Source organism: Rhinoraja longicauda, chromosome 34 (genome assembly GCF_053455715.1).
Source record: "Rhinoraja longicauda isolate Sanriku21f chromosome 34, sRhiLon1.1, whole genome shotgun sequence".
NCBI classification, from domain to species: domain Eukaryota; kingdom Metazoa; phylum Chordata; class Chondrichthyes; order Rajiformes; family Arhynchobatidae; genus Rhinoraja; species Rhinoraja longicauda.
Genome location: NC_135986.1, coordinates 1,492,765 through 1,502,588, shown reverse-complemented (window position 1 = coordinate 1,502,588; position 9,824 = coordinate 1,492,765). Strand labels below are relative to the sequence as shown.

Here is a 9,824-nt window from a genome sequence, read left to right as displayed (position 1 = left end):
TCGCTAATCGAATCGTAAGTAAGATCGACCGGTGCCTCTGAAACTCCCTTGACCCAAAGGTCAAACCTGTGAGACAGTCTGTCTGTCTCTGCTTTTGGGAGGGGTCTAAATCTCTCTTCTGTTCTCCTTGATTTTTTATTAAGATTAAAGTAGGGAGGGGAAAAAAAATAGAATCTCAATTGAACTCGGGTCAAATCCACGCACGTGACACTTCAACTTATTGAAAAACCCACCCAGATCACAGGGTATAAATCCCCCATCACCGAAGATAGGAACAGAGTCTGCTTGCCCCGAGTCCTGAGAAGGAAGTGGCTGGAAGCTCAGACGACTTCCCCGGGACCCTGAAGGTGAGAACGAACGGCTCAATCCCCACAGCCCCCTCGGATAAAAGTCGGGGAGGAATTGCCTTAAACTTTTTATTCATTAAAATTATTATTTTTTAAATTATAAACATTCATTATTATTATGTTTCTAATCCATTTTTTTTATGATAAACTTTTAATTATTAGTTGGGGTTTTTTTTTGCTTTGTTGTTTCGCTTGCTCTGAATTCTGCTTCTCAAACCAGGGTTAGAAATGTTATACTGTACATGATGAAATAGATTTAATAGAGGCGAGATTTTAAAAAAAAAAGTTTTCTCCAGAAGGTGTCAAGAGAAAAAAGGAAGATACCACAAGTGGCCAAGGTAATTAACAGTGTTTTTCTTTAAATTGGGGGAGATGTGCATACATATATGTGTGCGTGTGCACGCATGTGTGTGCGTGCATGTGTGTACATATGTGTGCGCACGCATGTGTATACATATGTGTGTGTGTACATATGTGTGTGCGCGCGCAGGTGTGTACATGTGTGCGCGCACGCATGTGTGTACATATGTGTGCGCGCGCATGTGTATGTACATATGTGGGTGCGCGCATGTGTGTGTAGATGTGTGTGCGCGCATGTGTGTGTAGATGTGTGTGTGCATATGTGTGTGTGTGTGCGTGTCTGTATACATCCCACCCCCACCCAATACACTGGAATTTAGAAGGATGAGAGGGGATCTTATCGAAACATATAAGATTATTAAGGGGTTGGACACGTTAGAGGCAGGAAACATGTTCCCAATGTTGGGGGAGTCCAGAACCAGGGGCCACAGTTTAAGAATAAGGGGTCGGCCATTTAGAATGGAGATGAGGAAAAACTTTTTCAGTCAGAGAGTTGTGAATCTGTGGAATTCTCTGCCTCAGAAGGCAGTGGAGGCCAATTCTCTGAATGCATTCTAGAGAGAGCTAGATAGAGCTCTTAAGGATAGCGGAGTCAGGGGGTATGGGGAGAAGGCAGGAACGGGGTACTGATTGAGAATGATCAGCCATGATCACATTGAATGGTGGTGCGTACAGGCTCGAAGGGCCGAATGGCCTCCTCCTGCACCTATTGTCTGAGTCGCACCAGCTTCACGCTTTCACCCAACAAACAGTTAACAACGGCCTGCTTCCTTTATCATTGTTACTTCCTTGCGTATGTTTCATTCATTGTTCTTTATCTCTCCACATCACCGTCTATAATCTCTCGTTTCCCTTTCCCCTGACATCAGTCTGAAGAAGGGTCTCGGCCCGAAACGTCACCCATTCCTTCTCTCCCGAGATGCTGCCTGACCCGCTGGGTTACTCCAGCAATTTGTCTATCTTCTATATGTTTATACATGTGTGAATGTATGCACGCATGCACGTATAAACACACAGATGCAAATACACACACATATACACATACAGCTACACATATAGACACGCACACATACGTATAAGTGTGTATATGTACACGTATGTATGTATGTGTATTTATATATATATATATATATATATACATACACACAAAAAATAAAATAGACATAAAAAGCTGAAGTAACTCAGCGGGTTTGACAGCATCTCTGAAAAGGAATAGGTGACATTTCAGGTCGAGACCCTTCTTCAGTCTGAGGAAGGGTCTCGACTAAAAACGTCACCTATTCCTTTTCTCCAGAGATGCTGTCTGACACAAAATTCCGGAGTAACTCATCGGGACAGGTAGCATCTCTGGAGAGAAGGAATGGGTGACGTTTCAGGTTAGGACCCTGCTTCAGACTGACCCAAAACGTCACCCATTTTTTCCCTCCAGAGATGCTGCCTGCCCCGCTGAGTTATTCCAGTTTTTTTGTGTCTATTTGGTTTAAACCGCATCTGCAGTTCCATCCCATAGAACTAATGTTCGGTTATCGCCGGTTATCAAAGACTCGCTGTCTCCCTAAACTAAAGTAAACAGCGAAAAGCTTTTGTCTGCAGTCTGCAAAGTAAAGACCCATACATGATTGCAGTCAAAGTACCAATAGAGGGAGTAACGTTTAATGCAAGTGTGCAGTTCAGTTGTCTGAACTCTGGGTAGCTGGTAGTTCCACTGTGGATAGGCACAAAGTGCTGGAGTAACTCAACGGGTCAGGCAGCATCTCTGGAGAGAAGGGCGGCACGGTGGTGCAGCGGGTAGAGCTGCTGCCTCACAGCGCCAGAGTCCCAGGTTCGATCCCGACCACGGGTGCTGCCTGCACGGAGTTTGTACGTTCTCCCCGTGAATTTTCTCCGGGATCTTCGGTTTCCTCCCACACTCCAAAGACGTGCAGGTTTGTAGGTTAATTGGCTTGGTGTCAGTGTAAATTGTCCCTAGTGTGTGTGTGCAGGATCGTGTTAGTGTGCTGGGCGATCGCTGGACAGTGCAGACTCGGTGGGCTGAAGGGCCTGTTTCCGCGCTGGATCTTTAAAACTAAACTTAAAACAAGTCTGGGGAGCTCTGCGGGACTGTGCGTGCACAGTGATGGCGGGCGGCTTGTACTGTTGATTACCTGTCAATCCCTCTCACACAGATGTACCCGCTCTGTTCCCTCGCCCCGGCTCTGCTGCTGTTACTGCTCCTGCACCTGGCGAAAGGACACGTCCTGGAGGGAAGCGAGAGGCAGGTGAGGAGGGAGGGAGAGGTGGGTGGGGGAAGAGGGAGAGAGAGAGAGGTGGGTGGGGAAGAGGGAGAGAGAGAGAGGTGGGTGGGGGAAGAGGGAGAGAGAGAGAGGTGGGTGGGGCAAGAGGGAGAGAGAGAGAGGTGGGTGGGGGAAGAGGGAGAGAGAGAGAGGTGGGTGGGGGAAGAGGGAGAGAGAGAGAGGTGGGTGGGGAAGGGGGAGAGAGAGAGAGGTGGGTGGGGGAAGAGGGAGAGAGAGAGAGGTGGGTGGGGGAAGAGGGAGAGAGAGAGAGGTGGGTGGGGGAAGAGGGAGAGAGAGAGAGGTGGGTGGGGGAAGAGGGAGAGAGAGATGGGTGGGGGAAGAGGGAGAGAGAGAGAGGTGGGTGGGGGAAGAGGGAGGGAGCAGAGTGGGGGGGAGATAGAACAAGGTGGGAAGGGGAAAGAGGATGGACAAGGAATGAGTGCAACGTAGAGAGGAGGAACTGGAGAGAGGGAGGGTGTGAGAGGGGACAGAGGAGGGAGGGGGGTATGGATTGAAAGAGGGGGTGTGGAGGGAGTGAGAGGTTGGGAGGGAGTCCCAGACAGAGTCCTTGCAGCGCCGAAGACCCGGGTTCCATCCCGACTACGGGTGCCGTCTGTACGGAGTTTGCACGTTCTCCCCTTGACCTGCGTGGGTTTTCTCCGAGATCTTCGGTTTCCTCCTTAATTGGCTTGGTGTGTGTGTAAATTGTCCCTAATGTGTTAACGTGCGGTGTCTATGTGCGGGGATCGCTGGTCGGTGTGGACTCGGTGGGCCGAACGCCCTTTAAAAAAGATTGATAGAGGCCATTTAAAACTGAGGTGAGAAAAAACGTTTGCACCCAGAGAGTTGTGAAATTGTGGAATTCTCTGCCGCAGAGGGCAGTGGAGGCCGATTCACTGGATGAATTTAAAAGAGAGTTAGATAGAGCTCTCGGGGCCAGCGGAATCAAGAATGGGTATGGGGAGAAGGCAGGCACGGGTTACTGATTGTGGACGATCAGCCACGATCACAGTGAATGGCTGTGCTGGCTCGAAGGGCCAAATGGCCTCCTCCTGCACCTATTTTTTTCTGTGAGAGGGAATGAGGGAGGGAGAGGGAGAGAGGGACGGAGTGAATTTGAGTGAGAGGGAGGGAGGGAGGGAGAGGTGGTAAATGAGGGAGGGAGTGAGTGAGGGAGGGAGTGAGTGAGAGTGATGGAGGGAGTGAGGGGGTGAATGAGGGAGTGAGTGAGTGATGGAGGGAGTGAGTGAGAGTGATGGAGGGAGTGAGGAGGTGAATGAGTGGGAGGGAGGGAGTGGGGAGAGGGAGGGAGGGAGGGAGGGAGGGAGTGAGAGAGGGTGAATGAGGGAGTGGAGGGAGTGGAGGGAGGGAGTGGGGGGAGGGAGGGAGTGGGGGGAGGGGAGTCTCATCTCCGCCCCACCCACACGTCACCATGTGTTGTCTCTCTACAGAGGGTGGACGCTGGCGATCCTGACATTGGTGGCCCCCCTGGGCTGGGGGCCGGTGAGGAGCCCGAGGGAGGGGCGGTGGTCCTGGAGTCGGCGAGGAGGGGGGGGGCGCTGGCGCCGGGCTTCGGGAATCCCCTGGACCGCATCGCGGCCGAGTGGCGGCACCGACCACGGCCCCGCCAGGGACCCCGGTGGGTAACCCCCCCTCCACCGAGACCCTCCCCACTGAGACCCTCCCTCCCCACTGAGACCCACCCCACTGAGACCACCCCCACTGAGACCCTCCCCCACCTCCAACCCCCCCCACTGAGACCCTCCCCCACCTCCAAACCCCCCTCACTGAGACCCTCCCCCACCTCCAACCCCCCCCACTGAGACCCACCCCCACCTCCAACCCCCCCCCACTGAGACCCTCCCCCACCTCCAACCCCCCCTCACTGAGACCCTCCCCCACCTCCAACCCCCCCCCACTGAGACCCTCCCCCACCTCCAACCCCCCCTCACTGAGACCCTCCCCCACCTCCAACCCCCCCTCACTGAGACACACCCCAAACACCACCCCCTCACCGAGACCCTCCCTCACCTCCGACCCCCCCCACCGAGACCCTCCCTCACCTCCGACGCCCCCACCGAGACCCTCCCTCACCTCCGACCCCCCCCCCACCGAGACCCTCCCCCACCCCCAACCCTCCCTCACCGATACCATCCCTCACCGAGACCATCCCTCACCCCAACACCCCACCTCACTGAGATCCTCACTCACCCCGATCCTCACCCCCAACTCCCCCCCACCGAGACACTCAGCCCGACCTCCCCCGTCACTGAGACCCTCTCACCTCCACCCCCCCTCACCAAGACCCTCACTCACCCTGACCCCCCCTCATCGAGGCCCTCACTCACCCTGACCCCCCCTCACCGAGACCCTCACTCACCCCCAAGACCCTCACCCTAAACACCCCCCCTCACCAAGACCCTCTCTCACCCCAACCTCCCCCCTCACCGAAACCCTCTCATCTCCAAACCCCCCCCACCGAGACACTCACTCCCAACGCCCCCCACCAAGCCCCTCGCCCTAAACACCCTCCCTCACCAAGACCCTCCCTCACCCCGACCACCCCCCTCACCGAGACCCTCTCATCTCCAACCCCCACCGCCCCACCCGAGACCCTCCCTCACCCTGACCCCCCCCACCGAGACCCTCCCTCACCTCCAACTCCACCACGGACCCTGACTCACCCCAACCCCCCCACCACCAAGACCCTCCCTCACCCCTCCCCTCCCCCCCCCCACCACCAAGACCCTCACTCGACCTTACCCCCCCCTCCGCCCCCTCACCTTAAACCCAGGACCCTTGCGTCTTGATTCCCTGACTCTGGGCAAAAGACCTATCGATCCCCCTCATGATTTTATACATCTCCATAAGGTCACCTCTCAGCCTCCTGCATTCCAAGGAAGAAATTAATTCACCCGTCTGTTCCCCCCCCCCCACAAGATCATGGCTGCCTCTCCATCCACCCCTCCCTCACTAACTGCTGGGTTAACCCTTCGTGTGCCTTGTGCAGATGCGCCGTAGAAAGTATTTTATCTGCATGGTTTGGGAACAGCTCCAAGCTCCAAGACTGCAAGGAATTGCAGCAAATCGTGGACGCAGCCCAGCCCAGCCCATCACACACACACCAACCCCCCCTTCCACCGACTCCATCTAGACCTCACGCTGCCTCGGCAAGGCCAGCAGCACAATCAAGGACCAGTCTAACCCCGGCCACTCCCTCTTCTCCCCTCTCCCATCGGGCAAACGGTGCAGAAGTGCGAAAACGCACACCTCCAGATTCAGGGACGGTTTCTTCCCGGCTGTTATCAGGCAACTGAACCATCCCACCACAACCAGAGAGCAGTGCTGAACTACTATCTACCTCATTGGTGACCCTCGGACTATCCTTGATCAGACATTAGGTAGACTTAAAATGCTGGAGTAACTCAGCGGGTCAGGCAGCATCTCGGGAGAGAAGGAATCGACTCGAAACGTCACCCATTCCTTCTCTCCCGAGATGCTGCCTGACCCGCTGAGTTACTCCAGCATTGTGTGTCTACCTTCGATTTAAACCAGCACTCCAAAGACGTACAGGTATGTAGGTTAATTGGCTGGGCAAATGTTTAAAAAAATTAACAAATTGTCCCTGGTGTGTGTAGGATAGTGTTAATGTGCGGGGATCGCTGGGCGGCGCGGACCCGGTGGGCTGAAGGGCCTGTTTCCGCGCTGTATCTCTAAATCTAAATCTAGTTTTTTTCCCTATACACTTGATCTGACTTTGCTGGCTTCACCTTGCACTAAACGTTCTTCCCTTGTCGTGTATCCATAACCGTGAATGGCTCGATTGTAATCGTGTGTTGTCTTTCTGCTGACTGGATCGCACGCGACACCAAAGCTTTTCACTGTACCTCGGTACACGTGACAATGAACTAAACTCTTTGCAGGAGGAGAATCTCGGTGCCTGTGGATCGTATCGGACGTTCCTACTTACCACGGAGGAGGGACTGGTCGGTGAGTAGGTCAGATGGTTGTTCTGTCTTCATCTACTCCTTCCATAATCGGAGGCCTCTCCCACAGTGCGGCGCTCCCTCCCTCACCCCCTAACCCCCCACAGCACGAAGCTCCCTCACCCCCCCCCCCACAGCACGAAGCTCCCTCACCCCCCCCGCAGCGCGGCGATCCCTCCCTCACCCCCGCCCCTCCCTCACCCCCTACCCCCCCACAGCACGAAGCTCCCTCACCCCAGCGAGGACCAGAGGACATCGGTTTCAGGTGAGGGGTAAAAGGATGATAGGTGTATGGAACGAGCTGCCGGAGGAGGCAGTCCAGCATTTAAAGGACATTTGCACAGGTGCACGGGTAGAGGACAGGTTTAGAGGGATATATGGTCCAAATGTATGGATGGGGCATGTTGGCCAGCGTGGGCAAGTTGGGCCGAAGGGCCTGGTTCTGCGTTGTGTGTCTCCCTGACTCTCCCTGATCCGTGACCATATCACCTCCGTCCTTTACAAACTCCACTGGCTCCCCATCCCCCAGAGAATCCAGTACAAAATCCTCCTCATGACCTACAAAGCCCTCCATAACCTGGCCCCATCCTACCTGACCGACCTCCTCCACAGGCACACTCCCACCTGCATCCTCCGCTCTGCTGCTGCCAATCTCCTGTCCCCCCCACATCCGGACCAAACTCAGATCCTGGGGGGACAGGGCTTTCTCCATCGCTGCTCCCACCCTATGGAACTCACTACCCCAAACCGTCAGAGACTCCTCCACACTCACCACATTCAAAACATCACTGAAGTCTCACCTGTTCAGCACTGCCTTCAACCACTGAAGGTCACCTCACCTTCTGTCTCCTTTCTCTGTTTGTTTACTTATTTATCTATTTATTCACTTCCCTATGTTCTCTAAATCCCTGTAAAGCGTCTTTGAGTATATGAAAAGCGCTATATAAATGTAATGCATTATTATTATTATTATTATTATTCCTCAGGATTATTCCGAGATGGACTGGTATTTCTATGAAGACGGGCTGACTGATTCTGTGGTCGATTCCGCTCTGCAGCTGATGGAGGATGAGTGAACAGCTGGCAGTCTGTCACACACAGACGCACGCACTTCAAACAGAAACGCTGCTTGTGATTAAGTTGCCATTCACTGATGTGTGTGGGAACATCTTCAAGACGAAGCCGATCAGAACGGTGTGATGGGTTTTGCCAAGAACCTGTCCCTGTCTCTCACACACAGGCCCGCCCCTCTACACACTTTCATTGTAATCCTGAGTACACACACACTAACATTCTGTACTTTGCATGCCATCAAATGGTCTTCATACATTACCCCGATTATCCCTGGGAATCATTCTTGTAAACCTCCTCTGGACCCCCCCCAGTGCCAGTACATCCCTCTTCAGATATGAGGCCCCAAACTGCTCACAATATTCCATATGCGGCCTGACCATCGCCTTTCCAAGCCTCAGCATTGCATCCCTGTTTAGACTTTAGTGCAGACTTTTAGAGATACAGCGCGGAAACAGGCCTATCCAATCTGCGCCGACCAGCGATCACCCCGTACACTAGCACTATCCTACACGCGCGCACACACACACACACACACACACACACACTAGGGACAATTTTACAGAGGCCAATTAACCTACAAACCTGCGCGTCTCTGGGGTGTGGGTGGAAACCGGAGCTCCCGGGGAAAACCCACGCAGGTCACGGGGAGAATGTACAAACTCCGCACAGATGGGCTCGAAACCCGGTCTCTGGCGCTGTGAGGTAGTGGCCCTATACTACGCCCCTAGTCACGAGCCCCTAGATCCTGTCACAAATCGTAGGCCCAAAGGCCAGAGTTGAATTTCTAGCTCCCGTTCAATTTCATACCAATAAAAAAAATATTAAAAATGAAGAGAATTATCTCCATCTGTGTGCTTGATGCTGTGGTTTGCCTCGACTGCCAGCAACTCTATATTGTCCCACTGTGATACTCCACCATTTTGTGTCTATCATCGGTGTAAACCAGCGTCTGCAGTTTTTCCTACACAGTCCATATAGCCTGTTTTGTTTTTAACACGCAGCAGCAATTGAAAAATATTCACCATGCTACAAATTAAATAAAATGTTGAATTTTTAACACTGATGCATTGTGACTTCATACGAAATCTGTACCGGTCTGAAGAAGGGTCTCGACACGAAGCGTCACCCGTTCCTTCTCTCCAGAGACGCTGCCCGTCCGGCTGAGTTACTCCAGCATTTTGTGACGATCTTCGGTCTAAACCAGCATCCTACACATTACGTACTCGTTACTGCATGTCTGTAGTGGTCAGCAGGAGGTTTATGAGATTAATCGCAGGAATGAGTGGGTTCACGTATGAGGGTTTGTCAGCACTGGGCCTGCACTCGCTGGAGTTTAGAAGAATGAGGGGGGACCTCATTGTAACGCACAGAACAGTGAGCGGCCTGGATAGAGTGGATGTGGAGAGGATGTTTCCACCAGTGGGAGAGTCTAGGACCAGAGGGCACAGCCTCAGAATTAAAGGACGTTCCTTTAGGAAGATGAGGAGGAATTTATTTAGTCAGAGGGCGGTGAATCTGTTGGATTCTTTGCCACAGACGGATGTAGAGGCCACAAGTCAGTGGATGTTTTTACGGCAGAGACGGATACTTGATCAGTGCGGGTGTCAGGGGTTATGGGGAGAAGGCAGGAGAGCGGGGTGAGGAGGGAGAGATAGACCAGCCATGATTGAATGGCGGAGTAGACTTGATGGGCCCAATGGCCCCGCCCATCTACCTGACGTATTACGACAGGTGAGGCCCCGCCCCTCTGTGACGCATTACGTCTGTCGGACTCCGCCCCTCTG

The 9,824-nt window shown here is 53.4% G+C and overlaps 1 protein-coding gene across 1 annotated transcript; it reads left to right on the top strand.

The window, feature by feature from the left end:
* The first annotated feature begins 303 nt into the window (after positions 1-303).
* Positions 304-9,041, top strand: LOC144609660 (uncharacterized). Its single transcript, XM_078428162.1, has 6 exons — positions 304-347; positions 644-685; positions 2,873-2,965; positions 4,432-4,619; positions 6,904-6,970; positions 7,953-9,041. Exons 3-6 carry the CDS (start codon positions 2,873-2,875, stop codon positions 8,040-8,042), a joined length of 438 nt encoding a protein of 145 aa, XP_078284288.1. The 5' UTR covers positions 304-347; positions 644-685; the 3' UTR covers positions 8,043-9,041.
* Positions 9,042-9,824: the final 783 nt, after the last annotated feature.